The sequence below is a fragment of the Dermacentor albipictus genome, chromosome 5 (genome assembly GCF_038994185.2).
Source record: "Dermacentor albipictus isolate Rhodes 1998 colony chromosome 5, USDA_Dalb.pri_finalv2, whole genome shotgun sequence".
NCBI lineage: Eukaryota > Metazoa > Arthropoda > Arachnida > Ixodida > Ixodidae > Dermacentor > Dermacentor albipictus.
This window is the reverse complement of record NC_091825.1, coordinates 110562611-110588706: the sequence shown is the minus strand read 5'-3', so window position 1 is coordinate 110588706 and position 26096 is coordinate 110562611. Positions and strand designations below refer to the sequence as shown.

General features: G+C 44.4%; 2 protein-coding genes across 2 annotated transcripts; one reads left to right on the top strand and one right to left on the bottom strand.

The window, feature by feature from the left end:
• The first annotated feature begins 4489 nt into the window (after window positions 1–4489).
• Window positions 4490–9270, top strand: LOC135920218 (uncharacterized). Its single transcript, XM_070539717.1, has 2 exons — window positions 4490–4709; window positions 7809–9270. Exons 1-2 carry the CDS (start codon window positions 4517–4519, stop codon window positions 9092–9094), a joined length of 1479 nt encoding a protein of 492 aa, XP_070395818.1. The 5' UTR covers window positions 4490–4516; the 3' UTR covers window positions 9095–9270.
• Window positions 9271–11427: 2157 nt separating this feature from the next.
• LOC135920234 (skin secretory protein xP2-like) lies at window positions 11428–23964 on the bottom strand. The gene is made up of 4 exons (XM_070539716.1): window positions 23783–23964; window positions 18149–18256; window positions 13491–13758; window positions 11428–12527 (listed from the first exon to the last, which is right to left on the bottom strand). The coding sequence occupies exons 1-4, from the start codon at window positions 23786–23788 to the stop codon at window positions 11803–11805; spliced, it is 1107 nt and encodes a 368-aa protein (XP_070395817.1). The 5' UTR covers window positions 23789–23964; the 3' UTR covers window positions 11428–11802.
• Window positions 23965–26096: the final 2132 nt, after the last annotated feature.

Here is a 26096-nt window from a genome sequence, read left to right as displayed (position 1 = left end):
CCGTTAACGATATGACGTTTCCTGCACTATTCCGTAATCGACCCTAAGTGAAGGAACTTTTTTCAATGTAGGCCCGAATACTTAGGAAACTCTCAAACATTGTCTAATGGCTCCAGCGAAGCAGTTACCACCATGGCAGGGGCAGTTTATCGAATATGACACATCCTTTACAGAAGCCACGAAGCGCGCTCCTGATTTACACATTCGCTTGCACTTTGGGAAACTTCTAGCGAAGTAGTCTTGTCCTGAATTTAATACACATGCATCAAAATCGGCATGTTGGCCTTTCTTATGCTGCTGTCTGTAGAAATAAGCATATGCACGGCATAAGCCTATGCTGTGTATGGCTGCATGACACATTAGGCAGCTAAAAATATAAAAAGCAATTATACACAGATTCATTAGGCGTAATTAAATCTTTGTCTCTACAAAAGATGAAAAAATCTGTATTTACTTATCTCTATCAATTTTGTGGATTATGCGTGTACAATAGTATAGGGGATCGCAATGCCTTGGAAAACTACAGCCTGATCTCTATACTTCGAGTGTTTTCTGAACCGCTCTAAAAATTATGCAGGCGAGACTTAAAATTTGTTGGTTCAGGCTACTTGTTCACACCATATTAATTGCGGATTTCGAAAAAAAAAAATTGTCAGAAGTGGGTCAACTGCTACAAAAGAGTACTTGCTCACCCAATTTTAAAACAGATCTTTTGAAGCTCTCGACTTTGCTGATCACGCGACGTTCATAACAAAATTCCACTACTACGGTATGCGAGACCGGGATGTTTCGCTTTTTTTATCATACCTGCACAACTGCAGACTGGTTGTCCACATAAACAACGCATCTTGCGAAGCAAGACCAGTAACCCGTGGTGTTCCGCAGGGAAGAATACTTGGACCTCCACTTTTTAATATTTGCGTTAACGGCTTTGTTTGCATTAACCAAACAGCAAAGTTTGTAATATGCGCTGATGACACTTGTACTTTATTTTCTGTAACTGCCATCCACAGCTTCTAGAAAGCTCTACAATAGATGAACTCCAGAAGTGGTCAAACCATAACCCTAAGGTTATGAATAAAACAAAAAGGAAGTCAGGTATATTCCGACCGAGAAATGAACTGCCTCTCGAGCATGCCGATATAATACTAAGCCCGCTCCAGATAGAAATCATTGATCGCTTTAGATGTCTTGGTGTGGTTCTTTCCACTCGCATGTCGTGGGAATCTCGTGCAGAAGACACTTGATCAAAACTAGCTAGATGCACTGGTGAATTGTCAGAGGCCTAAAGCTAAAGCATGTTCTTTAAAAAAAAGTTCAATATAATTCTCTAAAAGGCCCTTTTTATTTAGTCCCATACAAATTACTGCTATTTAGTGTAGGGAACTGCGTCACCCACAAGTGTGCCACGCATTCTTATTTTACAAAAGAAATTTACGCATGTCATATAAAATGCATCTTATGGAGCTCCAACTTCCAAATATTTGAGAGAAAGTAGAGTCCTTAACATCCGTAATTTATACAGTTATCGCTTATGTCTTAAGTTTAAGCTAGATGCCGAAAGTAATGTAAATAACATGCGTAATTCACCCAATTACGGAAAAAAAAGAAGATCATCGTTCATCTAGATGTTGTGAATCTTGGGAAATACCCACCGCTCGTTTAAACACGGGCAAACAACGTTTGAAATCCTGCTTTCATCGCTTCTGAATATGTATCACATGACTCGCTTTGACCTATTTACCAGGACATACCACAAAATTTGCAAGTATTAAACATAAGCGTAGAGGTAATTATTATGTTGTGTGGTAGCATTGTACTCATACGTATATTGTGACAACTGAACACATGAACTGAAACGGATCATTATCAGCTTGTTTTCTTTGCTATGCTCGCGAAGACATTTGTGTGGGCCTACGCAACGTTTCTCTTTGTTCTTTTAGAGTTTTTGTCTTACACAAGTTTTTTGTAAGAAGTGTAATACGTGTCCGCTGCTCCTGCTGCTGAAATGAAAAGGGGGACTGTGGCTTCGTCAAGCTGTCTACGGCACCATTTAGTACAGCTCTATCGGTAACTAAATGGATCGAAATAAATGATTTACTTTGATATCATCAACACGTCATAATATGCTGGGTACCCGGCGACAGAGGCATCAGGGATAATGTACTGTCTGGCCATGTAGTCACATGTATAGTGACAATACCTGGCAGTCCCCTGTCCGCCATAGATTTGAAGACTTCCATATGCAGGAAACTGAGGGGCTACTGGCAACGTATGTGGGACAATGAAACCCTTGATATACTCCGCGTTATCAAGCCGCAGGTAGCATTTTAGCCCTCTATAACAAAAAGACGACGAACTGCAGTGCCTATTCTGTCGACTCAGAATAGGACATAAACATGGTACTCATAATTTTTGCTTGACTGGTGGTAATTCTTCAATGCGTGGTTTTTGTGGTGAGACGCTGACAGTCCTGGATGTTTTGATAAAATGTCAGGAAGCCGAACCGACACGTAAAAAGTACTTTGCTTTAACCTACAGCCATCACATTCCTTTTTATCCAGCGATATCCCTTGCTGCAGAACAATTTTTTTACATCAAATCAGTACTAAACATTGCACATTGCAGATCACTAGCCCAGCAGATCTTAGCACATCCTCTCACTAGAGGCTGTTGCCGCGACAATACCGCTTTGTACAGCACGTGCCTCCAGACCATTGCGTTTAAACGTTGTGGTTAGGCAATCGTGCGACTAACAGTGACCTCGTTTAGTGTATCACCTTTCATGGCTTACCTACCTTTTATGTTCATGGCCCACGTCACGTGTCATTCTGACAGTTTCAATTCATATGCAGCGTATTTTACGCAAATTACAGCGAGTTTGCTTATGCCACTTAGGTCCCAAATAACTCTTGTCGTTCACAGTGTCATCGACTGCATAATAAAATTTCTTGGCACTCTTTGACCATCGTTGTCTCTCGAGCCACAAACCACATACATCATCATCATCATACGGCCGCTCGCACTCGTGTTCACACTTGAGTGTGAACCGACGAGCTGCGCCAATATTTTGACGCAATAAAGAGTCAAGCGGAATCTTTATCACTCTGCGGGTTGTCATTATTACTGACCGCGTGCTCATCGCAGTGCCGAGCACAAGATCGTGGCTTCCATTCCAGGCCGCGGCAGCGGCATTTCGACGGAGGCGGAATGCAAAAGACGCTCGCGCTCGTTAAATAAAACACAGGTCGTGCAAATTATTCCTGACCTCCCAACCATGATATATCTCGTAGCACCACGCGTTTTCTTTGGAACGTTAGACTCCACGAGTCAATCATGTAGATCAATTAAATGTGACCGCGGAGACGGAATAAGTGTTCTCTTTTCAGCTTTCTTCAAATTACTTGTGAAATGAAACGTGGAAGTAACCTTCAAAGGAAAACGGCGCTTTGGTATTAGAAGTAAAAATGTTCAATTCTTTTGAGAAACAGCAAATATTGTTTTGTTGCCATGATTTGTCTGCAACGCCATTCTGTAAAATTGTGACATTGACGTTGACGTAGTAAGTTTGTTCCATCGCAAAAGAAGACAAGGACAAAAGACGGTATAAAATGACAACATGGCGCTTCTTCTATTTCTTCTTTTCCCGCTTCTTCTACTGTTGCGCTGTAACAAACTTACTATGAATCCCAAGCAACTGACCCAACTTGCCGTTTCGGTGCACGTTGACATAGAATTGTAAAATTGCGAAATTGTAAATTGTGTAATATTGCGACTTTGCCACCAGCTTATCCAAGTTGCTGAAGTAGAAGTACTGCATACATTCTTAGACTAACGTACACCCTTTGGGGTGTATATCTGCCACACAACAAAAATCGTCATCTGCCTTGTTTGCGTTTCCTTTCTTGAAAACGCCGCGCCCGCTACTTTCCTGTCGGGAACGCTATGTCATGCTGATAACGGGCATGCCGTTCGTTACTGGGAAGTACCGGGTTTGCAGCGTTAAACAAAGGAAACGCGGACAAGACAGATGACGTTTATTGTTGTGTGGCAAGATACAACCCAAAGGGTGTAATTTTGTTTTAAAGTGTAATAATGAGCCAACAAACACCTATTTAAAAGGGTGTAAATGGTGGGCTAGCTGTCGGTAAAGTTGTACAGCTATAGTGATTATAACTGTTTGAGATTACGAGGACAACCACCATAAAAAAAAGAACACAGCTTGCAAAGCGCCGATATCAGGCTGTTTCTTGGAATGCATCCAAGGTGTTCTAAATATTATTTAAATATCTGGAGATTCTTCTCCTTTTTGCAATATTTCAAATATCCCACTCGCGACTATGCGCAGTAATATTTTATTATTTTGTTTTAAATTTCGGTAGGATATTATTCATTAAAAAAATGATGTTAGAACTAACCGCATGCTTCTCGGCCATTCTCCATAAAAGCGTCAGAGACTATTGCTTGGGAACACGCAGAAGAAGGAGAAGAAGAAGTCTACCTTGCGGCCAGTGCGATGGACGCCGTCTCGTTTGTCTTCCAGGGCGACCGCCCGACTAAAGGCACCGTGCTAGCGTCGGTGCTAGTGTTCGCGCTCGCTGCCGGCACGGTCGTCATCGCGATCTTCCTGCTCGTCGCCGTCTTCCGCGACATGAGCAACGTCCGCACGCGGAGGCACCTACGCGAAATCGAACCGGTCGTCGCCAAAGGTATGCTTCAGCAGAGTTCCGCAGTGTGGAACGCGGCGACACCTTAAACTTCTAGGTGGCACCAGTATGCAGCGCGCATAACCTGAGCAAGGTCTCAGTGGCTGCGCCGTTCGGCTGCTCAGCGAGAGGTTGTGGGCTCGACCCTCGACAGCGGCATTCGCGCCTCCCATTGTAGGCGGGAGGCAAGAATACCTAATAATAATGCTCCCGTACCGCTATTATGGTGCACGTTAAAAGGCCAACTTTAACGAAATTCCTATCGTACTAAAATGGTTTCAAATAAGTAGCATATAGTTTCGAGCCAACCTTGGTACAGCTGCACCACTGGTATAGTCGCCTAATTTTGTCACGTTGAGCTCACATTAAACGTAAAACAACATACGACAGTTAGCATACCACCGTGTTTGCACAGACGCAACTGTTCAACGTAGCGAGCACTTGTCCATGCGTCCAATCTACCGAATTCTACATACAACGAGAATAAACGAAAACATGCAATACTGTAAAAAAATATTTCCACCAGCGCACTTCACTCGCTACTTCAGCCGAACACAGTGTTCGCCGCAAGTGTTTGCTAAATGGACAAGTGTTACTGACCATGATGTTCCAAATCACGGCTAACATGGCTCGTGGAGCTTGCCTTACTTTACGGACAAGATATGTCACGTGACGTGAAGGATGAACGTAAATGGCGCCGCTAGCACTGGAAAAAGAATATAGAGGTATCCGGGAGCTGTGATTACTCCTCGCAGCGTGTGTTCCTTGATGTTCTTCACAAATACGCGTTTACACGTCATGGCATACTTAATGGTGCAGCGCTATCGTAAGACTGGTGTACACGAACTTTACCGCTGAACAACTGGTTCATGTCGAGTCAAAGAAAGCCCGGAGGTACCATCTTTTTTGCGTGGCGTTTAGTTTAGTACCAGGTTGGGCATTACTTACAATTTTCGTCCGCGAAAATATCCGAAGTGGGCGTTTTCTGTGGTTACGCCACTAAAGAAGCTTCGATTCCACTGCAACGGGTTGGTAGCCCCATTCATCACGGGCAGTCATGGTTTTGGCGAGAACGCGGTTGAAGCGATATCTTTTGGTTGGCGTTGCCACAGACAACAGCTTCGAACTTATCCTGAACGGAAATGGGTGGGTAACGCACGATAACGTGGTACTAAACTTCATACAAAATGGTGCATCTGTGCAAAATTACAACAGAGATCAGCCAGCAATTTAGCCGGAAAAGTTTTGAACACAATCCCCCTGCACCCGGGGCCCACGGCCCCCCGGCCCCCCCTGTTGCTACGCCACTGCTCACATTCATATTTGTTCAACACTCAGCTTGATGCAATGAATTCCATGAAAACATAACATGTAGGTTTGTAAAAGAAGACGTTTACAACTTTAGAACATTACATTTTGTTACTCCTCCTATTAGATCGCAGATATGTACCACAGTTGACAGAGTATGCCATCGCCCTCTTTCTGAAGAAGGTGCCGTTTACTTTTATCCTAGGCCATGCCATCAAGACTCCAAGGTTTCAAAATGTTTTGAAAATTTTTATTGTTATGTATGCAAACTTAGAAATGTTTTCTGGTGTAACTTGTTCTTATGCTCACATTTATGTGCCTTTGCCTGCTTCTGCGTGCATCTTCTGTTGAATTCCAGTGACAGATCGCGAGCGCTCGGCCGGATCACGAACGGAGTGCGTCGCTCCGACTGAGAACCCTCTCGTCAAATCTGCAAATGGAATGCGTGCGCTCCCGCGGGTGCGCTTAGTACAGGGAAATCAAGCGAGAGGGCGCTAGACTAGAGGTGGATCGGGTAGGCCTCATCACCACTATCACCTGGATCATCCCGGCATTCTCTGCGTTTGTTTTCCTTTCGTGTCGGAAGAATCGTCACTAGACATGGGAACTTATAATGCCCGAGTCGGAGCTGTCGCTATCCAGGAGCAGGAACAAAAACGCACGGCGCGACGTAGCGTCCATGGATTCGATGTCGCCCATAGCTGCCCGCGACCAGAAATAGGCGGCCGTGGCAGGAGGCAGAGGCGGGTGAAGGAAATACGTCACGCGGACTTCCGGTCAAATCTGCCGATTTCCGTGGAGCAAATATTTTTCCTCTGCAGAGCGACCTGGAATCGGTGGCTCGTCCCATCCTACCATTGGAACACAAAATTCACGCTCTCATTCTGCAATTAGAAAAGGATTGCTCCATACAGAACAGAAAAACTTGATCTAGATCCACCATTGGAATTCAGCATTAGGAAAAACATGTCGCTCACTTGTGTAGCTATGTCACTCATGTGCATGTCGCTGGCGGTGTACGTCACTTCGAATGTGATTTATTTCCACATTTCTCACCACAGCATTTCCCTGTGTACTTACATACTCTTGAGAAAAACGCATTCCTGTGATGTATGCCACTTTAACAATTTCTTGCTCTGTACCACATGAGAATCAACTGCTGCCCGGGACCACGTCAGGCATGTATGATGCCATTAGTCCCAGACTCCTTGACAGTGGCTGTCCGAAATAAAAAAGAAAAATTTAATTCAATTGAATATATTACAAGATATCGTGACGAGAAGATAAAGCACATGGCTTTGTATGTATGCGTAGATGAATAAGGCTCCCGACAAAGATAAAAGGGCATTTACCGGCACGCTATGCATTCTTGTTCCACTGGGTTTAATGGATTCCATCGCGCAAATCATAGCTCCGGTTTCATTAGCGAAAGAAATTTTACAAACCAGAACGTTGCGGAAACATTTCCCATCATCAGCTCCAGTTTTCCAGTTCACATGAAATACCGCTAGTGTTTATGCGAACAACAATTGTTATGTCTACTAAACAACAAAGCTTACATTTGTTCTGTCTAAGTGACAAAAGCAAATATGGAAATTTTTAGTATTGCCTCGGAGCTTGACTTAACTAGTTCTAAAATTTTTAGCCTACGGACAGTTGTGCGCAACACAGGAGCTGAACCTCTCGTATGTGAAAGGTGTATGCACGTTCGATGAAAATGGCCACCTTGTGTGCTTCGATTGAGTGGCTCCATGTAAATGTTTACCGTCACATGCACTGTTTGCTTTCTTTCAGAACTGCCCAAGGCACTCACTGTTCGACGTAGCAAGACTAAGTCTACGCTACCCGACGTCAATACGCGACAACCCATCTCTCATACTTCTAACCTTCGCAAATACGCATCGAGAAACTATAGTCCCGTAAGTGCTGGTGTGACTTCCACTGCCAGTACGTCACTGAAGAAACTAAATGGAAGGCCGGCACATACGTCTTACACTTCAATCTGGAACTCCGAAGATCGTGAACTCTCGAAGACCCGATTGAAGCACTCGGTAGCACGCTATAAATTTGTATCGACGTATAGCATCCGAGAAGAACGTACTAAAACGAGTTATAAGTTGAACAAGGCTGATGCGATTGCTGCCCCTGGCGCCGAAGAGGCACCATTGCCTCACGAGATACCCTCGCCTAAGACTTCTGTGAACGAAGTACCACTCTCAATACGAACGGTCAACCAGGATCCGCCACACTTCCCAAGCTCCAGTGTCCAGGCTAGTGCAGTATCCTCTAAAGACGTGCATTCCTATAGAACACGCATTCCTGCTCGAGAAGACCTGCAGACCGCCATGGGAGTGACATTCACGACGATGCGCACAGACCACGTAAGTTCAAGCGCCGAGGTCTCCAACTATAAACAAAGCAAAGGAGCCGCAACGACTGCTTCTTCGAAGGACGAAGCAAGTCCTATTGATACTGGTTCGGTGCCAGATGAAAACCCTAATTCGAGCGAAACGGCTTCTGGAAAACACCGGCAGACCCCGGAAGTGACACAAGCGACGACCAGCGAAGCCCACGGCAGTACAGAGCGTGACCCACTAGACAATGAAGAACCCTTTACGGAGGAAAATGATGCGGCGCACATCCACGGTGCGTTTGGTTTCGGGATAAGCCGCAAAACTTCTAGTCCGCCCGACCGACAGCACCACTCGACACACAGCAGTCACGTGCGCCACGTCAAGGTATCCACATTGCCGACAACGGGAGAAGTCGAAGACAGGATGAACGGGTCGCATTTGAGTGGCATCGCCGATACTGGCGCCTCGCCAACTTCGCACAATGGCACGTCAGTTCAGCGAAGGGACGACGCCACAACTTCAACGGTTGAAGCAGAGTCGCGTACAGCGAGTGAAGGTAAGGAAGACTCTGCAAACCACCCTGACCACGTATTCGTTGGTCCGGGAAACTGGAACGATCTCGCAAAAGACGACGAGGATGCGCACGCTCATGGCCACATACCGATTCCCGATCCGGATGGTGCGAAGCTGATGACTAACAGTTTCACGTTGGATGTATTCAATTAGTGATGTTTGCATGTTTGTTGCATTTTGTGCGTCTTGTCAACAATTAGGCTGCGCATAGATACCACTGCCATTTCCGATGCGTGAGGCAGCTTGTTTTGTGTACACAGGTGATAAACATTGCGAAAGCATGTGCAATGATAAACTTAAACAATACATCTCTCTCTCTCTCTTTTAATTGCCTTGGGTCGCTGCACGGCATAATTTCAATATGAAATATAAACACGAAAGCGATTTTCGTGCAGATACAAAAAAAAATCTACGTATGTGACGTGTTCTCCATGATCTACCTTTCGTAGTCTTTATCTCCCACTTATTGTTATCTCCTGTAAGCGTCACTTACAAGATAAACCACTTAGACCGTCGATAACGCCGTATTGCAGCTACTTCAAAAGCATTAGAATATTGAAAAACATGCATGAAACGGGGGAAGAGTACGTCGATTGCCAGATCTTGCATATCGTTCTTTTTCTTTGTTTTTCTCGACTCTAGAATGTACGGCAACAGACCCAAGCCTCAATATTGCGTGTATGGTGCTCAAGTAACTTGTACCTGATAGCACTTGGTAGCAAGTCCAACGGCGACAATGAAGTCGTCGAGAGCCCATCGCACAAATCGCGAATAAGGTCTGGTTGTCGCGCCTCGTACAGTGCAGACTTTCGCCTACTTTGGGTTCTTTATTCAATTTGACAATAGAAGTTGCCAGGACTGTTAGCTGTTTACGTATTCGGAAAGCTTTTGGCCTAATTCACAAACAGTGATGTTTGAACGTTCAGTTTCACTTAGGTTTTGGTCGGAACAATTACGCTCTTCCGAAGCAAAGCAGGGGCTTTGATATGAATATGGGATCTTGTGACAACCGGGATCTGTGGGTATACGTGTGCGTCTTTGCGATAAGCGGCTCTTTTAGGCTGCACTGCAAGCTCTGCTTCAATAACCTATTAATGGACTTGCCTCGAGGGTAGCGAGATTCGAGTTGTATCGATATGGGTATAGTTCTTTGCAGGTCTAGATGAAGGCCGGAAAGGTGATCATCATGCAATGGACCTTAAACGTGCTTGACGAGTAGGATATTTATGCAGCCTCGCCATAGGTCACGCATCGTTTTGTGCATAGTAAAATATGCAGAACAAATGGTGGAAATGTGTGCGGCGTGGTCAGAAACGCTATTCCTAGCGTTAATAAACTGAGCAATTTTTTGCAAAATACTCTCATGATTTGCTATGGTTCCATGCTACCACCAGTACCACAGACTTAAGTAGTCTTGTAAGGCTGACATAATTTTATTAAATAGAAAAAAGGAAACACTGCAAGAAAAAAAAATGAAGGAAGCAACCTTTATTATGTGTTGTAGGTTCGGTTGAATTACGCTGTTATATAGTTGAAAATGAACGCGCAACACCAAATTGGCTGCGACATATTCCTTCTGATTTATTATGCAGGCTTTTCCGTCACTGCCTTCCGTTATTGGTGGGATGGGTAGAAATGTATTGCGGTGGGCTTTTTTGTTGGTAATGTTGGTACATCGTTTTTCTCTTGTGCGAGCCACTCCTAAAAAAAAAAATGGAAACAAATGAAGAAAAAACAAAAACAAAATCAGCAGCATGTTACACCTGCAACACGTGAAGGCGAGATAGAATAAACTTTAATCTCCAACGGATAAGGTGGTCTGCCCACCCCCCAACGCGCAGGTCAGGGGGCGAGTGCCACCGCCTCATATGCAGGCTGCGAGGTCCTGCTGCACATGTGGTAATTGATTAAGTTGTCTGATCGTAGGTTCAGACTTCTTTCAAGGCATAACGAGCTGCAGTGTGAAGTAAATTCACTGCGCTGTAGGTGGATTTCCTCTGCGACACATGCAAGCACCTAATGCATACCTTAAGGTTATTTCGTTCTTTCTTTCGTTGTTGCTTCCTTTGTCTCTTTCCTTACTTTCTTTCACTCTTTGTTTGGTTACTTCTTCCATTCTTGCTTCTATTTCGTTCCTTCTTTCATATTCAGCCATTGCATCTGTGCTTCCTTGTGGGGGTATGGGCCATTCCTGATGTTGATGTTTCCTTTCTTTCCCCCATTCTTTCTTTTTTTTGTTTTCATTCATATGCAGTCATTGCATATTTGCTTGCTTACAAGGCTATGAACCCTTCCAGACTGTCTTTTTTTTTAATGAGTCATTGCTGATGATGATATTTTTGTACCACTCGTCAACATTTTTTGAACCACTCGATCTGATGAACATTTTTGAACCACTCGACTACACGCCACTCCCTTCGGGTATGAGATGTTGCAACCAGTCACTTAAATGCTTTCGCCTTAAAAGCAACCAATGCACATGTAGAATTTCACGTCAGAATCTTTAATACACTTGTACATCAAGCGAATGAAACTTTTCTTACGTTGCCTCTTAGCTGTTAGTTTTCTTTTTCGCATTTCTCCACGTAAAACACCCGGTATCGCTGAGTATTTGGCCACTAAAATTGGGCAATGGGTACGTCGTCACTTCAATCAAACGCGGTCACGAAATAACAGTCTAAAGAAAGGCAATAATAGTCATACGGCACTAGGCTTACAATGCTTCTGACACAGTTTCTAGAACAGTAATGACTTTCACTCTTTCGAGGTACCCTCCCTGGTCCCGTAAAAACCGCAAGGTCTTTTTGTTCGCTTGAATCAACGTTTTGCGTTTGGGCGATCAACCGCATAATTTGTTTCACCTAGAAGGTCGTGTAACTGTGGTAACCTCCGCCTAGCGCGTGCTTAATCTTGTGGCCGTACGCGTGCGACGTGGTCACGTGAGCCACAGGTCCCGCATGCGGAGCGGAGTACGGCCCAGAGTAGGGGTGCGGCTCTGGTGGTGCTCCGTGTGGTCTCCCAGCAGCGGGTATGGTCACGAAGTTGTCCTGTCTGTAGACGTAGTGGTGGCCAACCGGCATTGCAACTCCGGCACCGGTGAACGGAATCACCGGACCACCGAAATGTGACGCTGCAGGCGCGGCAGGGCCATAACCAGCGGGAGCAAACGGTGCCGCCTTGTAAGTCCGGGCAGCCGGAGGCCAGTAAGCCGCGGGAGCTACGGGCGATGCCCTGAAGGATGCAGGCGCCAGACCACCGTAGGCCGCTGGTCCGGCGGGCGATGAACTGAAAGGTGCTGGCGCCGGACCACCGTACGACGCTGGTCCAGGAGGCGATGACCTGAAGGGGGCTGGTGCGAGGCAGCCATAGGACGCCGGCCCAGCGGGCGAGGCTTTGGCCGCGCATGGTGACGGGGCAGCGTACGACACTGGAGCCACGGGCGCCGACTTGAAGGCGAAGGGTGACGGCGCACCGTAGGAGAGGGGAGCCACTGGCGCCGGCGAAGCGTAGGCTGGGCGAGCAGCGGGCGCCGCGTTGAAAGGGACGCGGGCCGGAGGACCGTAGGCAGCTGGAGCCGGTGCGGCCACTGCGGATAGACGTGCACGAATATGCAGATGACTTCCGAATCACAGCGAAGATCACTGACGATAGTGCCGCCCGTGGGCGAGAAACCGTTGGTGTTATTCTAGCAACCGAAAAGTGTTTAGAGAAATATGGGGAGATTTCAACTTGTCAATACTGGGTCATCAAAATAAACTTCAGCCTGGAGGCATCGGTTTCACAACTGGGGAGGTATTCTGTAAGAGTCCACTTTGTGGACATGTCCATTTCGTCTGCTGTTGAAGTTCAGATAAGCTAGGCTGGGCTGCGCTTCCACAGCAGCGAGTTGCTACAGCCAATCAGCACTATAGCAGCAGACACAATGGATAAGTCCAGTAGGTGGACTCTTACAGAATACTTCCCCTGTACTTATTTTTGTTGGAAACGTGTCTTGCTTTTGACGAAGACGAGTCCTCGCTTGCCAAACCTTTCGCCCGAGGCACCGGTAGTGGCGCGCAATGGCCTCCATGCCGCGCAAGCATTTCAGGAATCCGACCGGCCTTCCAGACTAAGGCAGGTCTGTTAATTTCGTGTTTTTTTATGGGAGAGCGGCATTGCAAAGACATGACCGAAGTAGTAGAATTATGTAGTAATGTTTTCTTTTGCATATTTTCTTGGAATACAAATGACAATTGAGAAAATGGTTAGCAAACGATGGTGGGGTGTAGTGGGAAGCATGCGCATTTGACATAAAGGTGGGAGTGATTGCGGTATACCATGGCTGATTGCAATGCGCTGAACGCCCTTGATTGCCAATTATAACAATATCCATAAGATTAAGACATCGATCAGAAACCTCGGATAGGAGGTGAAAATTAATAAGCTTACTTTTCTTTTCACCAAAGCCACATCTCGTATGCTGTCATTGTTAAGGCCTGTTGCAAGACTATCCTGTGACGCTATATTGCCTCTTGAAAACATATTTCTACGCAAGTCTCTTGTTACTCACCCGGCACCGCTGGCGCAGCTGTGCCTTGTTGAGTAGCGCCTATGGTTACGTCGGCAGGCGTCGACGGCATGGTTCCGGGCTCGTTGGTCGAGATCGACGCCCGGAAGCCCAGCTCGTCGGCCACGTAGCTGACGACGCGCACGCGACCGTCGGCGTCGCGCAGGCCGTACGAGCCCACCTTGGCGCCCAGCGCGTTGCCGGTCTCACGCCGGAACGAGCCGCCCGACGTGTGGTCTTCGTCGTAGCCGAAGTTGTAGTTGCCCCAGCCCTGGACGATCCGGGCGATGCAGTGAGATATCATGGAATACACTCGAGTGGTCGTTCTTATACCACCGCTATATATTAAGGCAGCTTCAAATATCCGCTAAGAGAATGGGTCGATCCGTCATAGAGCATTCCCAATGAAAAAGAAACGCAAACATAAAAACAAACAAACAAACATCGAGTTCAATTGTTTTATAATAGGATCCAACTGTGATCCAAATGTGTTTGCCTAAAGCCGCGTTGCAACAAATTCGTTCCAATTGGACATCACCGTGGGCTCAAAGTGTATTAGCAGAGTTCCAAATGGTTCCGATTGAACGTAATTGTGAATTCGATTAGTATTAGGACTTCTTTTAGTGGAGTCTTATATCCTAATTAGTTCCAATTGGAAATCACTAGACAGATAATTCATGAAACTTCAAAATAGTTTAAAATAATACCCATAGCATAAACATAGCGTTAGTCATCAAAGTTTAGTTGGATCTATCAAGAGAAGCATTTAGCTTTTCATAAGTTAAAAATCTGCAGTAAAGCTTTACTAATTCACTCGGAATCACTGGGGCGACGTGGCCACTGAAATGGTGCCTAAATGTACAGCTAGTCCCAGCTAAGTTTAACCAGAGTTTAAAAATATGTGAATACCACGTAGCTGGACAGAACCAAAGTAATGTTCTTTGCCGTCGCTTGGAGATGCTCAGATTATTTTTTTTTCATTTTACCTAACTACATAATTAGCCAAAATAATTGATCAACTTATCAAATAATATAATTAGATGAAAAGTGTCAATGAGAAAATTGCAGAGCAACATGAAAAACTCCCGGTACAGCTTTTTGTTGCTCAATACGTGCTACATAAAAGTGATTTTCCGAGCTTGACAGAAGCCCGCGAACACACGCAAAGTGCCTTGAGTGGCCCGTCGCGCGGCAATTTCGCCTTTCCTGACAACTCACTGTGTTGCTTTACCATTTTTATTTGTAACACCGTTTTGCAAGCACGTTATCACTGTAAAGATTTTTAGCTATCAAGATCATTTTAGCTTTCACATTTCTAGCTCTCGTGTATCGGTTTTCTGTTGTCATTTGTTCAACGACGCCACCCTTACTCAATGCTCCCCTTGGGGCCTGTAAAGGTACTTTGAAACAAATAAATCGGTACTTATGTCCTTCATTGCATAACAGAGTGTTTTGTTGGAAAAGCAAGTACAACAGCAGTGCATTTCCATGGATAGTTTTCCGGCGCATATCTCCAAATTGATGTCATTCTGGAAACTTATTCCAAGTGAATACACCTCGCAAACTCACCTGTTACTCATAAAGAAATAATTAGGAAATGTATTAGTGGTTTTTAAAGTAGTTAAATGTGTTTAGATTTCTCGGAGAAGTAGTTCCCACATCTCTGAATAATTCAGCTCAAGGAGGAGAACTATACGTTATCTGTGACAGGACATTTGAGAAAACTGCGAGAGACGGGAAAATGATCGCCCCGCATATTGCACACATATTACGCAAAGTGTAAGAGTGTCGTTGAACATTAATACAATAATTAATAATTATTAATTATTAACTATTATTAATAATTAATAATCAATGATTAATAATTAATAATTATTAATAATCAGTTAATAATAATAAATAATAATTGATTACTAATAAGAGAACGAGAATTCATCTTTAGCAGTCAGCCTCTAAATTATGTGCGAGAATACGTTTATCTAGGTCAATTACTCACAGGGGCCCCTGTTCATAAACAGAAAATTTGCAGAAGAATGAAAATGGATTGGAGCGCACACGGCACGCATTACCAAATCTTGAACGGTAGCATACCGCTATACTTGAATAGTGAGCGCTCATCACATTCTGCCGGTACTAACATTTAAGGGGCAGAACATGGGTGGTTAACAGAGAAACTTGCGAACCAGTTAAGGACCACGCAACGAGCGTTAGACCGAAAGTTGTTAAGCGTGAAGTTAAGAGGAAATAGAGTGCTTAGGCTAAGAGAGCGAAAGGGGGTATGCGATATTCCAATTGACAATAGTAAGAAGTAAGTCAACTGGGCAGGTTATGTAATCCGTAGGCCAGACAGATAATTAGCTGGTGTGACTAAATTAGGAATTTTGCAGACACAACTTAAGATCAGCTAGCGCAAGGCAACGATAATTGGAGATTGGTGGGAGAGGCCTTCGTCCTGCGATTAACATGAAAATAATATGATTATGATGAAGATATAGCAGCTGAAAGTCCTCGTAGTAAAGTGTTGAATTCTGCGTATGTCATTGAAGTGAATAGCGATAAGGTGTTAATGCTTCCCGAATTAAATTTCAAGTATATCTCTGCCGTACGACCCAGTGTTATGACCAATCTAGTGTTCGCTTATTCGTTTTCTTTTTCCAAGTTCACAACGAGTCATATTGAGGAACTAATTGGGACCAGTGGGTGTAGTTGGATCCAATTAACATCAGCGAGTTGAATAGGGCCAGATTGCTTCCAACGTGTCCAATTGTGTTCAGAAAAGCAGTTGCTCTAAATGAAAATCCCAATGTCGTTTTCTTTCTTTTTTCTGTGAATCAAGCTTTCTACTTGCCATTGGAGGCTCTTTCCGCTGGCAGTACAGCCTGACTTGTACAACTTTCGGAGCGTTACCGATGGCTCCTAAAATGACGAGTCGATTATGCGAATAAAAAAGTAAATAACAAATGAATGAGAAGAGCACGAGGATGTACTCTTCCGGAACTTCTTAGGGCATACATTTTTAGAGAGTGCGAGATTGTGATGCATGCCGGCGCTCAATATTTAGGTTGCTATTGCACACGTACCTCAAACAGCTTGCATTATCTTCGTCATTATATATGGCCATATTCTGAGTTTGGATAAAGTTCAAATACCAATGTGTACGAACTTCGCTGACATATTTGCTTCAAATCCCTAAATGGAAAACACACTCAAGCCACCCGTGCTTCAATGCCAAAGCTCCGGCACACCCGGCACGTTAACTTAAGCATGAAGTAACGGCCACATCTCGTAAGAAACACTTGCAGTCAAGGGCAGAAGTTGGCTAAAGACTGATTCTGACGAAACCAGAAAGCAGCTGGTTTTAGTTTGGCAAACACTACTGAACCGTGTGAGAAGATATAGCGTGTACTGTCACTTCTTGTAATGGACTCGCGCAAACTCTTCACTTCTTTCGTAGACGGGGCTATACAGTTCTGCATTAAACGTGCCAGCTTCTGTTTCCTTTCCGAAACCGTTGATATTGTTATAAACTGCATACGTTGATAAGTACGCAATAAAAGTTTCTCGCAAGTTCCGGTTGCGTCTGGTTGCGGTCGTACGTTTCGTAATACACGTAATTTGAAAACTTCGAGGACTAGCACGTGCGAGGGTGAAACATTTAAGGTTGCGCAATGCTCGTCGACCGAGCTCGCGGCGACTCCTTGCTGCTGACGCATTACGTATTCTCTACTTAGCGTTACCTTTCTAAGTATACACTTCCTGTCTAAAAGTCGAGAATCCCCTCTCGACAGCGCGCTTCACGGCTCAGCAGATTCACTTTCATCCGTGCCCTAAAACCGCGGTGGCAATCTAAGGCACGGCAACATTACCTCGTTTTTTTTTTCTCGCTTCAATCTCGTAACCAAGCGCAAACTACATGTATCTTCTTTCTCGCGTTTCCCTGAAGCGTGACGACCGGTACGTTACACAACCCGTGGGCGAGGAGTTGGCCGCATCCTGGCGTGAAACGTCCCGGGGCATAAAGGCATCCGACAAGCTATATAGAAGAGATGGATGTACCACGCGCGCCCAGTATATTGCTCTCGCATTCCGCACTGGGCCTTCCGCTTTTCGTTGCCAACAAGAGTACGCATGCATAAGCGTTTTCATCGAGGCTGGCGTGCGAGAGCACCCTGTCTCTTCAATGTGTAGCACTCGTTCTCTATGATGGTGTTCTTTTCTCTCTCTTTTTTTTTTCCCCTCGAACGGTGTTCTTTCCTACGCGTGCTCGCTGTTGCCCGCGACCTACAAAGCAGAGTATTCGCGAGTCAAGTGGTTTCTTCGTCCTCAAGTCGACGTGTCTCAACACTTTGACTGCGTTAAGGCGAGGCATTCCCCCAGTGAGATAGAGAGAGAGAGAAAGAGAGAGAGGGGGGGAGGGAGGGAGGGAGGGAGGGAGGGAGGGAGGGAGGGAGGGAGGGAGGGAGGGAGGGAGAGCGTCGTGACTAGCGAGCGTTGCGGAAATGCGGGATGCACGCTCGGCGTCAGTCGCCTCGTCGGCTCCCGCGGTTGAACGCCGATGAAAAGAAAACCACTTTGTATATGCCCCAGCAACGAGCGAGTGAACGGAACAACAGAGAAAAAGAAAAACGGACAGAAAAGAAGATAAAGGCTAAACGGCTTACGTCCTCGTTCCGGAACTGCGTGCTGGTGCCAATTTCGGCTGGCGGTGTCACCCGCGCCAGGCCGGCACAAGTCGATCCGATAAGCAGGCACAGTATGGCGAGCTGCTCCTGTGGTTATAGATGGAGAACAGATGACGCGTGCTTAGATAATTAGAACATCGCGCATTCAGAACGACGTATGCTGTTCAAAGTGTTGAGGGACTCAGAAGTTTAGCGGTTCAGTACGACAGATACAACATGGTAAGTGGTGGCAGACATACAGAATATATCGGTCCTCGACACAGGTTTTGCACCACTGACCCTTCTTGACTCGTTATGCTTGCTGATGCTGTTTCTGGGATCAGCGAATACTACTGTAAATGTTGAAGCTAGCTGTATATGTATGATTGCCCGCAAAGACGTATGATGTAAGCTACAACTTTCTTGACCAAGGAATGGTGATGAACAATAATAACAGTCACGAACACTACCGATATCATGTTCAACCCTTCGTGTTTCGCACGCTTCCACCACATTATGCTACAAACCTCGCTTTGGATTCAGTTGGTTTAAGGGCTATATCGTATTCCAGGAAGAACGGCAGGTATGATAGCATAAGGTGGCAATCTTACGCAAGCATTATGAAGGCCGTTGTCTGAGAGATTATATAGTTTCTTCAGAATCTTTCATTTGCATTCAGTTGTTTTCGATGGAATTGTAGGCCAAAAACTAATGCCAATGCATTGGAAAAGCCTTGCCAACGGATGCGCTAAAACATCGAACAATTCGTAAGGGTTGCAAGAACTCTAGCGTGTCGCATGCTGCATTATCATGACTGTTTATCCGTATACTGTGAATTAGTCCCAGACGAAAAAAAAAGGAGTCAGCGAAGTGTCGACGCTACAGAAGACAACATTAAAGAAAACAGAACCGACATACATTATTGTTCAAGTGAGTTGATGATTAAATGTTGATAACATCTCTATATTGTTTCTGTTTTTCACGTTCAATATTCGCTCATTTCATATGTTATTCGCATCGTATTTCACACGCAATTGCCTTGACTTTGTTCTCCGTAACATCGACACTTGGTTGATTTTCCTTTTTTTTTTCTGGAAGTGGTTGCAAAATAGCCAGATCTTAGATATGGGAGACTCGTACGGAGTCAGCAAAGAAGTCCTCGTCTTAAAAGCACGTAATCTAGACGCGTGCAGTGAAAGCGTGGGGCATGTGGGGTCATCCGGGATATCCCTCACGTACATGTACTTCAGTGCATGCTCAGCAGATGGCACTAACAGTAAGTTATCGCGCACTCTACAACTGTTTACGGCTAATTACGCTCCTGTTTGATTACATCCTTAGCTGCTGACTATTGCTATGCGTTATCGGCATGTAGAGGTACCATTTCATGCCATTTTCATGTTCGTAAGACATCTAGGAGTCACCTAACCAACCGCTTATTTTTTGGGAATGTTGAAAAGATAGCCAGATCGCAGATATGCCAAACCTCAGTTAAGTTAGCAAAGAAGACCTTGTCTTAAACATATTCGTTACCTACCTACTACAGTGAGAGTTCGGTGTTTTTTTTTTCTTTTTTGATTCCACATGTGTCTGAATAACCGACTAATTTAGTTAAACTACATATATATATATATATATATATATATATATATATATATATATATATATATATATATATATATATATATATATATATATATATATATATAGATGGAATGCAGGTTATATGTAACGAGTTCGAAGCACGCTGTATATACTTCTAATTCTACATACTTGTATAACACCCTGTTTTATCATGTTATCACGCCTCTTCATTGTTTCTGTTCCTTCTTCGTTTCCGTGACATTGAAATCACGACCGTAACTACAGCATTTGTTGTAGACAAAATCCAATAATAACTGGCGGCATTTGAAGCGCTAAAGTCTCGTTTATTACTATGATCGAGGGGTGCAGTGAAGGGGTTTGAATTAATTTTGACCACCATTGGTTCTGAAACATGCATCAAAATCTCGGCGCGCGATAATTTTTTACGCTCCACCCCCATCAAGATACTGCTGCCACGTTTACTGTAGAAGCACTGATCGACCTTGCGGCAGCAGGGAGCATAAACTCCGGAGTTTCACCGGAGTACTTCTTATGCCTATATGTACGCCGATAGGAAGGGGAACCGAGGGGCTTAATTTTTCTTAATCACTACGATATAGAGCCAAAAGGCAATGAAGACAAGGAAAACGTAGAGTAAATTCGTTGAGGTAGAAATTCAAATGTACAAAATGAAGAAGACAATCAAAATAAAAGTGGGCGAAGAGATAACTTGTCGCCTGTTATCTTGTCGTCGTGTAACTTGTCGCCTGTTATCCCACGATGGTTGTTTGTTTAGTCCCCACGGACGACAAGTTACTTGTTCGTCCCCTTTCATTTCTATTTTCTTCATTATTTTATATATTGCTGTTTTAACCATAGCTAATGGCCCCTACGCGTTCCTTGGCTTTACGTGATATGTAACCGCCGTGGTTGTTCAGTTGCTATGGTGTTGGGCTGCTGAGCACGAGGTTGCGGGATCGAATCCCGGCCACGGCGGCCGCATTTCGATGGGGGCGCAATGCGCAAACACCCGTGTACTTAGATTTAGGTGCACGTTAAAGAAGCCTAGGTGGTCGAAATTTCGGGAGTCCTCCACTACGGCGTGTCTCATCATCAGAAAGTGGTTTTGGCACGCTAAACCCCACAATTTATTTTAATTTTTGTGTTATGTCCGCCGGTGCTGCAATTGATACTGCGTACGTAGACTCAACCAAAAAATTTTATGGACCACGGTATAGCAGAAAACGTTCCATTTCCGAGCAGCCTGTGATAATAGTCAGTAAAAGCGGACATCACCATTGAATTGAATGGGAAAATTTTATTGTATAAGGAAATTATTGTGGAAGTAGGCGGGTGCGGCACCTAGTACAGGGCTTCATTGGCCCCAGCAGCCCGCCTTGCTTAGTCGGGGAGTGCTTCTTGCGCCTCGCTTTCCTCGCTGGCAAGCCAGGCCTCCCAATGCTCCTTTCTGAATTTTTCAGCCGGAATGTGACGCGTATTAATTTTGGGTGGCCTGAGCTCGCATTCCCACGTAATGTGGCTGCAAGTTGGTTGGCCTCTGTACCACGGGCAAGTGCAGTGGCGTGGAGGACGCGTTTTAACCGTAGGTGCGAGTATGTATTGGTCTACAGGCGACTTCACTCATACGCTTCCCTCACACCAAACATCAGGGAGCATCACAATGTTTTTCGCGCATACTGGTAGACGCTGTAAATGCGAAAACTATGCTGCTTTTTGTGACTGTGCAGATATTCAGCTTTATCTCAGATTTTGTCTTCCGTAAAATATTGTGGTTGACTGTACGTCTAGGACACTTCTAGAACGCTTCGTACATGGAAGCAATAACAATATAGCGCTGCTAATTCAAGAATCCATGGGCTCGTTAATTCCGGATAGCAAAGAGTAGTGGCGCAGTCTTTCCTGTTATCCAACAGACGCTATTTTTCAGCGTTACTTAGTAATATGCAGCATTTGATACTGAATAGTGTCGCTTAATCTATGGGCACTCATTGGCTTACATATATCAATGAATTGAAGACTTGCACTTGAGTACAAAATTTCTGTACTGAAAATGTTCTCGAACGCCACAAGCATAAAATGTCAAGATGTCGATAGGGACCTGGCAGAGACACGGAGAAAGAATGTAGCACCTTGTAATGACTACCGCAGTTATAAATACATATATGTACGTACATAAAATACACTGTTTAATTTAGATAGCTATTATGTTGAGTTCGAAATTTTGCACTTGGGTGTCATCATAGGATCTATTGATAAGTTCCTTCTCCCCCTCATTTCGATAAAATAAATGACCATTGTCAATCTCGTTTGTATTCTATAAACCATATTTTCTCTATTCTGTCTATATAACCGTGCGACGTCGCAATTGTTTTTCGCAAGAGCACAAAAGCTATCTGTTTGGTTGACCTTGTATTTTGTTTCAAAAGCACAATTTGATGGGCTCCGAAAGACTTCATAGTGTATGGCTCCGCATTTAATTTGACCACTTGGACATGTCATTTCAACATGTGACAAAATGTCATTTCGGGGTCATTTGCATTCCCACTATTTGTACTGACCACGTTAACATGGCCGCTTTTTACACTAATCCCGTATAGCTTATCACATGGGCCGTATTGTTAAAAAAAGATAAACGGAAAAGGTGTTAGGATGCTTTATTTTAGAATCGAACTAAATGTAAACAGGGATAAGCACCCATTCATATTTACACGAAACATTGAGGCTTTCCAAATGCACCAAGCTATAAAAGTACGATTATTAAGAAATATGTGCACCAGAGGAACCACAATTCTGCAAACTTTCTAAATATTAAACATTCTTATTTCTTGGGGTGGGGGGCGAACATTGAGCTTAAAGTGGTGGGATACTTATGTATAGAGGATGTTTGATATAATATTAGCCAGAAATGAAATGTGATAATTGAAAAGTGAACTAGTGCATTATAAGTTGAAATATGTTAAATGAATTTACTGCACAAGTACCTGTAGCATTTGCCTGTCTTCGTTGAATAAACTTCCCTTTGATGAAGGGAACAAGTACATGCAAAATGACCATTAATTGAAGTTTGCTTAGCCGCTTCATGAAAATGGCAGCAAAATTGGTAAGCGTCTTATAGACAACGCCTTGCTACACCTTCATTCAATTATCAGCAAGGTATTCAGTAATTCTTGAATGAGTACTTCAGTCATGTGCTCTTCGAAAAGTACTTCAACAAAGTACTACGGTGCCTGTCACAGATATCGTCATTGAGTGCGTCACCATTATATTTCGAAAGAAGTAGCCAGAAAAGAAAACTCTCTCCCACCATAGGACACGATCCAGGGAACGCGGTTTGTAAGTCGTCGTATGGTCGTCTTGCTGCAGTTCGTCTACATCATGTCGTCATCATTGATCTGTAGTCATTGCCGGGCTGTCAATATCGTCATGCTTCCTCGGTTACCATCATTCTTGTAGTCGCTAATGTAATTGCAGTCTTGTCGTCGTTGTCGTAGTTCTCGCTTTCGTCTGACTAGCTACATCTGATTTGGTGGCACTTAAGTTTTTTGTAAAAACTTTTTTCACCTTGAGACTGTACGACGTTGATGCCCCTTCAACACAGCAACTAGAGAGATGCGGTTTCCGAGTCTTTTGTCTACTCTTCACAACGACAGCTTCAAACATAGTTTTTCAATGGCAGGGATGCCGCCGTCTATCCGTAGTTATCGCTGAAACCACGTTCTATGTGCACCGATTGCTTGAACAAGTCGTAGGTGATATGACGACAGAAATTTCTATACAAAGCAACGTTTTCCGTCAGCGTTAATTTTTCGCCGCAGTCATGAATTTCATCGATAAGACGTCCATCAGAAGAATGAAGGTGTGATGCTAAAGGTCATAGACACATTGATAGTGTGTCATGCAAAAACAACAACTGATCAGTAATAAGTATCAATTCACAGGTACACTCCATGCGTGCCATCAATAACAATATAGGAAAGCGAACGCACTTCTAAGCGAGTTCCCATGAGGGGACAACACCAAACAACTTACTGTCATTGCGAGCCGATATCAAGTAGCGCTGGCCGCCGCAACCGCTGGATGACACGTCCTCGACGCGTGAAAATATGGTAAACAAACAACTTTCACGTTCGAGACTACTCACTAGAAGCGCCAGAAGCATTCGTGTCCCGCTTATATACGACGACCCGCCCCTCCATTTTTTTTCTCACTCCTTTGCCGACGGACCTCGCCCAACCACGGAAAAGACATCGTCTTCCTTTCTCCCTCTTCGCCACGGTTCGTCCCGCGGGTGAACGCTACACCCGTCTTGACAGCCGCGATGACGCTCTTAAGTTATGGAATAACAAACACCGCGCATTTGCCGTCTTTGCTGTTATTATAGCCCGTCCCTTTCTAAACCTACTTCGCTCGCCTCTTCCGACCATTTGCTTGAACGTGTCCCGTTGTTTTTTTCACGCTTTTACCTACCATACTCACCGCTTCTTCGTGTTTTTTTTTTCTTTAAGCTTCTGCTTAGCGCTGAGCGTGCCTCTCGCGGTGTCGGGGCCTGTGCGTGAGCGTACGTCCAACGCCCTTTGACGGCTGGCCAAAAAGAGCATTACGCATGGCCATGTGTCCGAGCTTAAAAGGCGGAGGCGACCAAATCTGCACGAGCTGGTCTCCTTGACTTTCGAAGGGACGCGCTGCGTCTTCGGCGCTTGCTCAATGTCTCCGTGGCTCGTTATCCTCCTCCTCGTCCGTAGGTTTCGCACTGTCCCTTTCAAAGCGATGGTGTAGCCGATCGAGAAGTACGAGGGTGGACGGTCGGTCACGCCCCTCTGGTCGGGCATGTCAGTCTGCGCACGCCCCCCCCCTTGCACTCGCAGGAAGCTTTACACACCGACTACGACGACAAAGCGAAGAGCGCAGTGTTGCGGATGATGAATTGATCGTTCAAGACCTTGAAACTCGGAGTGTAGAGAAAGAGAAAGTCGGTTGTGCCAAGGTTGTGAGCAAGATCGATGGCCGCGCAGAATCAAGGGTGCTGCAGTGCATCGGGTGGGCCCGGTGAACGCCGAGGTTAAGTGCCAGGCCTGATTAATTTTATTACATTAGTTTCTCTCTCTCTCTCTCTCTCCTTCTTACTTCGCGTTTCATTTTTTTCTTTCTTTTGCAGCCCTCACATTTGTTTTTTTTTTTAATAATCTCGTGGACATGCAAGCACATTACATGGCTTCTATTGTTTATAAGCAATTCGCTGACAAGTATTCAACCACTCTTCACAACATTGTGGCCTAGGCAAGCTGTTACTGGTGATGAAAAAAAAGTATTGTTATTACCTTTATTTCTGTTCATTTTTTTACTTCATTTGTTACGGCAGCGCGAAACCAACAGGAAAAGAGCATTCGGACTCTCCGAGTATGCTCCTCAACATACCATAACACGTATACACAAATCCTTTGTTTATTCAATCTCTCATCTACTGAATTGACGCCTGAATTCCAAAAACTTTCGTAAGAAGAAAAGTGTCAAACCTTTGTCTCTTTCTTACAATTTTTTTCTTGAACCGGTCATTGAAACGTGAACTTTTATCACAACCATCATATTTGTTATCCCGCACTGATCACGAGTATAAAGTCGCGATTACTTTTTGCCACACTAACCTGTTTCAGGATTCATTTATACCCAAGGCTAGTTCAGAATGGAACCACCTTCCCAGCACCATCACCAGCATTGAAGATGCACAGTCATTCAAGGCAGCCGTCGTTGAGAACTTCTTAGAATAACCTGCGCTGCTATTTGTTCATTCCGTTTCCTGTTATACATATAAAATAGGGTTGCTTACGGTAATGTCATTGAAGGCCTCTGTTATTGACCTCCGTTAGAATAAGCCGCTCAGTTAATTATTAGTTTTCTATTTTATTTCAAATATAGCAATGTTGTTTCCGTTATTACGACTGTATGAACACAGTTTACCCACACCCTCCGTTATGCCTTTTGGGCCCTGAGAGTATTCCAAAAAGTAAATCAATAAACCTAATTCATAACGCCGATTACTCAGACAATGAGTAATATATTGTGGTCTCGGTTGCACACTAATATACGCGTTATGTTGTTCATAGCTTCACAAGAGATGGTGTTATTCTGCCGCCTACAAGGTATAGAAGCATCAAACTGCTTGCGTGATGTAATGTTCTTGTTTGAAGGCTTATTACCCCTTTCAATGCGAAAGCATCATATGTCCCATGAGGCAGAAAATCCGGCGTGATCAAGTGACTGTACCAAAGATCATGATCATCAGTGACGTCAACTGTAATACAGAAGATAGTAAATGGTATAACAACGTTAATTAGTGGTGATTATC

Excerpts from the sequence above, each read along its gene's own strand:
- LOC135920234 (XM_070539716.1), bottom strand. Across the intron at positions 13,759-18,148 it reads CGCAGTTCCGGAACGAGGAC|GGCTGGGGCAACTACAACTT; the intron begins GTAAGCCGTTTA and ends CGGATCGTCCAG. Across the intron at positions 12,528-13,490 it reads AGCTGCGCCAGCGGTGCCGG|TGGCCGCACCGGCTCCAGCT; the intron begins GTGAGTAACAAG and ends GTCTATCCGCAG.
- LOC135920218 (XM_070539717.1), top strand. The coding sequence starts at position 4,517 with ATGGACGCCGTCTCGTTTGTCTTCCAGGGCGACCGCCCGACTAAAGGC. Across the intron at positions 4,710-7,808 it reads CGAACCGGTCGTCGCCAAAG|AACTGCCCAAGGCACTCACT; the intron begins GTATGCTTCAGC and ends GCTTTCTTTCAG.